Here is a 6,951-nt window from a genome sequence, read left to right on the forward strand (position 1 = left end):
AACCAACCTTGATTGGTGCGCCATTGTCCTGTGATCCTGTCATACAGTCCATGATGCACATTTAAAAAAAGGAAGCAACGCTCGTGTGCTTTTGTGTGTGTGTCTATATATATATAAATTCATCGTACCACCCAAATGTAGGTACTTCACATGTCTCATATACTACCGTATAGTATTATATATATTAATTTATTATTATAAATATTAATTTATTATTATAAATATTAATTTATTATTATAAATATGTTCATATATTTTATATAACATATTTCGAAGTGGGTTACATGAAAAAATAGCAAGTTGGCCCATGATTTTTATTATATTTGAGAAATACATATATATTTGTACGTAAAAAGAGCATACTCAAAATATGATGCATACTACCTAAAAACTAGTATATATACTACCTAAACATTTTTATATACTACATACTATGTATATATACTCTACGGTTTGATAGATACTACATACAACATACAAAACTCAAGTGGTGATAACTACCACCGGTGGTAGATAGAATTTGTATAGAGTGAATTATGTATTTGATGAATCATGAAAGTACAAAAACAAAATCTGTATTTGATGCCTATCTATATGTATATATAATTATATATAGTTAATTCTTGAATTGATCGAGAGTGTACGTGTGTATTATCCATAGAATAAAAGGATGCTCTCTAGCTATTGATTGTTCGATCTTTTATGAAGATTAATCTACACAGTAATAACTCGGTCCCATCGTAGATGTACTACTGGTAAATTCTAATTAACGCTGGAATTTCTAAGGAGTGCCTAACTAGTATAGGTATATATACAGAGAGAGGTATAGACAAATAGATAGATTGATAGAGGTGTAGATAAATAGATAGATACATATATAAATAGATAGATAGATAGATCTCCCCTAGCTAGCGACCAAACCGCGAGCTCTACCACATTCATTCCTCTTCACACAGCGCGCGCCACCATGCAGCTCGCCGCTGTGTGCACCGACCCGTTCGTGATATGCTGCACCTTCATGTGCCTCTTACTCCATCTAGCGCTCCGCTCTCTGAACCCCAACTCGGCCTCCGGCCGCCGGCTTCCACCGGGACCTCGTGGCGTCCCCGTCCTCGGCGCGCTGCCGCTGGTCGGCCCGGCCCCTCACTCCGGTCTCTTGGCGCTGGCGCGCAAGTATGGTCCCGTCATGTACCTGAGGATGGGAACCTGCGGCGTGGTGGTGGCCTCGTCGCCCTCGGCCGCACGGACGTTCCTGAAGGCGCTCGACCAGCGGTTCGCGAACCGGCCGGCGGTGGCCAGCGCGGAGGACATGTCGTACGGGTGCCAGAACATGGTGTTCGCCAACTATGGGCCCAAGTGGAAGCTGTTGCGGAAGCTGTCGAGCGTGCACCTCCTGGGGGCTAGCGCGGTCGCGGGCTGGGCGAGCGTGCGCCGCGACGAGGCCGGGCGCGCGCTGCGTGCCGTCCTGGAGGCCGCGGACGCCGGGCGGCCGGTCGTCGTGCCGGAGATGCTCGTGTGCGCGCTCGCCAACATCGTGGGCCAGATCACCGTGAGCAAGCGGGTGTTCGACGCGCAGGGCGACGAGTCCAACACCTACAAGGAGATGATCAAGTCGCTCCTCACCGGCACCGGCCTCTTCAACATCAGCGACTTCGTGCCGGCGCTCTCGTGGCTGGACCTGCAGGGCGTGCAGGCCAAGCTGCGCCGGATCCACATCCAGTTCGACGGGCTCGTCACCAAATGGCTGGCCGAGCACGCGGCGACCGCCGAGGACCGTCTCCGGGAGGGCCGCCTGGACTTCGTGGACAAGCTCCGTGCCATCAACGACGACGAGGGGGGCGAGACCATCACCGAGGTCAACATCAAGGGCCTCATCACGGTAAGCCCCCACCCCACCCCGCCTACACTTCCATCTTGTTCTCAACAGCTGGCTGGTGTTGGAAAACTGCTGCAACATATTTCTTTTGTTTTTTTATCCAACATATTTCTTTGTTGTTGGTGGAATGCGACGGCAAGGATATAATTAAGCAATCGTAGAAATGACTTCAGCAACCAAACCACTAAAATTAATCCACGGGGTGCACTAATTTCTTCTGCTGACGTGTTTGCATTAGCTGACTATACTAGCAAATATCTTTGATGCGTCAATTGACACAAAGGGGGATATCCTTATACTTGCCATATGGTTAGACAAGGGCTAAAAGCAGTGTTTGAAATATGGAGCAAATTTGAAAACTGGGCAGAGAGAGAGAGAGAGAGAGAGAGAGAGATATGCAGGGGGAGAGAGCGGCAACCGTGCCAGCCTCCTCGGCCGGACCGCAAGTCAACATGCCCTGATGGCACTGTTTTTTCTAACTCAGCCTGACGGATGGGTCCGACCAGTTAGAAACGTCATCAAAGCAATTAACATTTACCGTCAGTATATTTTGCAACTGTATGACGTTTTGGCGTTTGTCACCCAAACATATTGTGGCGTTTTTTTTTTGCTAATGACGAATGTATTGTGGTGGTTTTATGGATATAACTCCTCTCCTACTAATTAGTACATAGATTTTATTTTCAGACATAAACTTGGAAGGCCCATATTTCTGGAAATAAATCATAGTTAAATATCCGTTTGAACATGTGACTTTTCTCCCCATGATATCTTAGAAAAACCCCAATATTAAATACGCTTTGACAATTTAGACGAAATGGTCCGAACCACATGAAACACAATGAACATTTATGGTGAACACCGGAACAAGGTAAATGCACGGTAGCACACTCACACAAAATGAAACATTATAGTGCACTCCAAAACAGAAAGAAACCCAACAAAATTGGTCTGAGGACAATTGGAAGACATAAAAACTTTGTGGCACACAGCAGAACAAGCTCGAGATAATGTGACCAGTGGACAGACATATGAGACATTTAATTTTGCTCCTACTTGATGAAAACCAACAAAAACTGGTAGAAGCACACTGAAATACAATGAAGCATTGTTGTTCGCATAAAGTAAAAATAGGGTAGCACGCTCGAATGGAAACTGATAAATACTATTTATATTTTATAAAAGAAATAAATTTGCAGAATTCAAGTTAAAATTGCATTAAAAGTATAAAACACAATTAAACATTGTTGTGAACTCTGGTAGTGAGTGAACCTTGAAAATTTTAAATAAAAATGATAGTCAAATTTTTATTGTACTTTTTTAAGAAAAATAGCTTGCAAGAATATATTCAATATCGGTCTTGTTTTAAATATCTCCTTTAGAATAAACCCAGTTGTTCAGGACGTAAATCAAACTTATGCTTCAAAAAATATTATCAGCCATCTAAATTATTTAGATAAAAAAGATGAGAGAAGACATTTGTCAGATAGGGATGTACTTCACCCGTCAAAGAAAAAAGATATAGAGATGTACTGGAAATGGTGGGCCATGCAATCGGCAGGACAGTGTACTCAAGCATTGGATAACGTACATTACATAGCAATCTCCCACAATGTGTGGAGAAAGGAGGTACTTTGATATCTGAGGTGGTTATACATAATACAGAAACAGAAACTGATTTGCATGTCTTTTGAGGCACGATAAAAGGTGGATGCATATATTGGATATCCCGTGCATGATAGATAGTCCACTCTTGAATACATACAAGCAGTCACACGAAGACACTTAACGTGCGTGCTTGCATGCAGGACATGTTCACGGCCGGTACGGACACGTCGTCGATCATCGTGGAGTGGGCAATGGCGGAGATGATCAAAAGCCCGTCTATCATGGCACGCGCCCAGGAGGAGATGGACCGTGTCATCGGTCGTGACCGCCGCCTCGAGGAATCTGACATTGCCAACCTCCCCTACCTGCAAGCTATATGCAAAGAGGCCATGCGCCTCCACCCCTCCACGCCGCTCAGCCTCCCGCACTTCTCCTTTGAGGAGTGTGAGGTCGATGGACACCATGTCCCTGCCAACACACGGCTCATCATCAACATCTGGGCCATCGGCCGGGACCCGGACGCATGGGAGGATCCCTTGGAATTCCGGCCAGAGCGTTTCCTGTCCGGGCCGGCGGCCAAGATCGACCCGATGGGGAACAATTTCGAACTGATCCCGTTTGGCGCCGGTAGAAGGATATGCGCTGGGATGCTGGCCGGAATGGTGTTTGTGCAGTATTTCCTGGGAATGCTGGTGCACGCATTTGAGTGGCGGCTGCCAGACGGAGAGGATAAGGTGGACATGGCTGAGACCTTCGGGCTGGCACTGCCCAAGACCGTCCCGCTCAAGGCCGTCGTCAAGCCGCGGCTTGTGCCGGCCGCATACACATGATTGTTCGTGTCTCAGAAGTTCGTGACGATCGCCACGCTCGGTGTAGTATTTTATGTTTGTGGTGACCCGCTTTGTGTTGCATGTGCACATAGATACTTTAGTCACTTCGTACATTTACCTTCCTCACAAAATAAAACATGTACATACATTAGGCAGTCAAAAGAGTACAATTGCCTGTTTTTACCCAGAACGAATTACTTCATCATTATCGATCTCTCACGCAATTAATGTAACAGAAACAGGTCTTCGAAGCGTTTTGAGAATTCCGGAAAGGTATAATAAGTATCCGAAAAAATTTGGTCAATTTATTGGAAGTACGAAAGGTTCTTGAAAACTTCCAAAAATTTCTGGAAGGGTGTAGAGTGAAAACCCCCTAGGCTAGGCCCATGGGGGCTACTCCTCCAAGTTGGTTGCCCTTTGCCATCCTCCTGCTGGAAAGCTTTGCCGAGTGTTACACTCTGGCAAATGCTCCACCTGTCAGTCGCTATAAGCTCATGCTTGTTTATGCCAAGTGCTTGCAGAGGAAAGTCAGCAAAGACTTCTGGACGTGTCAGTCTCTAGGATGTCTTGCATATGTCTGCCGAGCGCTAGATAGCAGGAACTCGACAAACATTTTCTGCATCTTATATAACCAAATTAAAAAATGTTTGTCGAGCGTGCTTTGGGCGACACTCGGTAAATGCAGCCCGCCACCAGCCGCTGAGGGGAGGGACACATGGTTAGTCCTTTGCCGAGTTCTTTCTCGCATGTACTCCGCAAAGTGCGGATTTGCTGAACACTAGGTCTTGGCCGAGTTTTTTTCGTGTACTTGGCAAAGATCTTCCTTTGCGAGCGCTAGGTCTTTGCTGTGTTTTTTGCCCCATGCATTCGGCTTTCTTTTGCTTTGCCTAGAGCGCGATAAAATGAACTCGGCAAACATCAGGCACTGACCAAAGTTGTGGATTAGAGTAGTGAGCATCCATTAAAAATATGACAATGATTACTTGGGGGGTCTAAAATACGTGAAGACGTAGGTTATGCTTTAGGTACTCCATCCGTTCGGATATTGTCTTTGGAGGCCGAGCTCCATGGAGCTCGGTTTTGAAAATTTTGAATTTCGTCGAATTTCATATTTTCTACATTTCAAAAAAATCTGAAAAAAAAACACACATATACATGAAGGCATAACACACATGTGTGTAAATTTTCAGGGCAAAATAAGTTGAAATGAGGGCTGTGCAAAAAACACAAATCAGGGGCTTTTTAACACATGATACTATTCATCCTCCCAGGCCATGAATTTGTCTTTTTTGTACAGGTCACATTTCAACGTTTTTCATTCTGAAATTTTACACACATAGACATAACATACTTGTTTACCTGCACAATTTTTTTCAGAATTTTTTGAAACCGGAAAGTTTGAATTTTGATTTGTTTCCAAATAAAGGCCTCCATGGCTCCCGGGAGCCAAACGTCCACAATCTCATTCTAGCAAACAAATTTTCTTTCCAAATACATGTCTTTCTGATATGGTGAGACAAAAGCAGTTGGAAGTCATAGCACCACTTTGCCATTAAGTTAATTTGTGAATAAAAATTCATATAAGTTAATTTGTGTATATATCATCTGATTAGCTATGTGTGGTAGAGCCTTAGATCAGTACTGTGTTCCAAATATACTTGGCCAACTGCAGTTGATTCCATAATATACTTGGCCAACTGCTCCATAGTATCGTATCATTTTCCTATAACTAAATAGTTGATCTCCACTACTCCCTTCATTTCAGTTTACAAGTCATACGCGTATACCTAGGTTGCCAATTTTATCACCCTAATATAAACTATATAACACAAAAATTATACCGTTTGAAAATAGAACATCTGAAGTTTATATTGGTATATTTTTTGTAATATATAACTTGTATTAGGTTGGTCAAATTGACGACCTATGGGTACGCGCACGCCCTGTAAACTGAGAGAGAGGGAGTAACGTATTTATCTGAACATGCAATTATACCACCTCATCAAACAATTATGAATGGATAAAGCCCCACCTCAACATGCAAGATGCATGCAAAAAGACTCAAATGCCTTAACTACTCCCTATATATAAGTCTATTTAAAGATTCCAATACGGATTACAGACGTAGCAAAATAAGTGAACCTACACTCTAAAACACGTCTATATACATTCGTATGTAGTCCGCATTGAGATATCTAAAAAGACTTATATTAAGAAATGGAGGGACTATTATGCTACTTATATTCAATAAATATTTTATAATTACATGTATTTTCTGTTTTACTTCTTATATTATTAATTCAAATATTTATGTACATATAATGCAATGTTTAACTGAATATAATCAAATACAAATTCGAGTTCCAAATTGATATTTCCTCACGTAACCAATAAAATGAATATTCATGTTCATATAATCAAATCTTACTAAATATAACCTCCATCTCAAATTACTTGTCTTAGATTTGTCTAGATATTGATGTATCTAACCCTAAAACGTGTCTAAATATGTCTGTATCTACACAAATCTAAGTCCAGTAAATTAAGACAGAGAGAGTATGTAACAATCAATTGCTTTGTTATACAAAATTGTGGCAAGTAACCTATCTCATGTCAGTATATACTGTATTAACACTA

General features: G+C 42.6%; 1 protein-coding gene across 1 annotated transcript; it reads left to right on the plus strand.

Moving 5' to 3' along the window:
• The first annotated feature begins 898 nt into the window (after positions 1 to 898).
• Positions 899 to 4,578, plus strand: LOC109782004 (flavonoid 3',5'-hydroxylase 1). Its single transcript, XM_020340592.4, has 2 exons — positions 899 to 1,879; positions 3,685 to 4,578. The coding sequence occupies exons 1-2, from the start codon at positions 968 to 970 to the stop codon at positions 4,312 to 4,314; spliced, it is 1,542 nt and encodes a 513-aa protein (XP_020196181.1). The 5' UTR covers positions 899 to 967; the 3' UTR covers positions 4,315 to 4,578.
• The last annotated feature ends 2,373 nt before the right edge of the window (positions 4,579 to 6,951 follow it).

Source organism: Aegilops tauschii, chromosome 6, assembly GCF_002575655.3.
Source record: "Aegilops tauschii subsp. strangulata cultivar AL8/78 chromosome 6, Aet v6.0, whole genome shotgun sequence".
Classification (NCBI taxonomy): Eukaryota; Viridiplantae; Streptophyta; class Magnoliopsida; order Poales; family Poaceae; genus Aegilops; species Aegilops tauschii.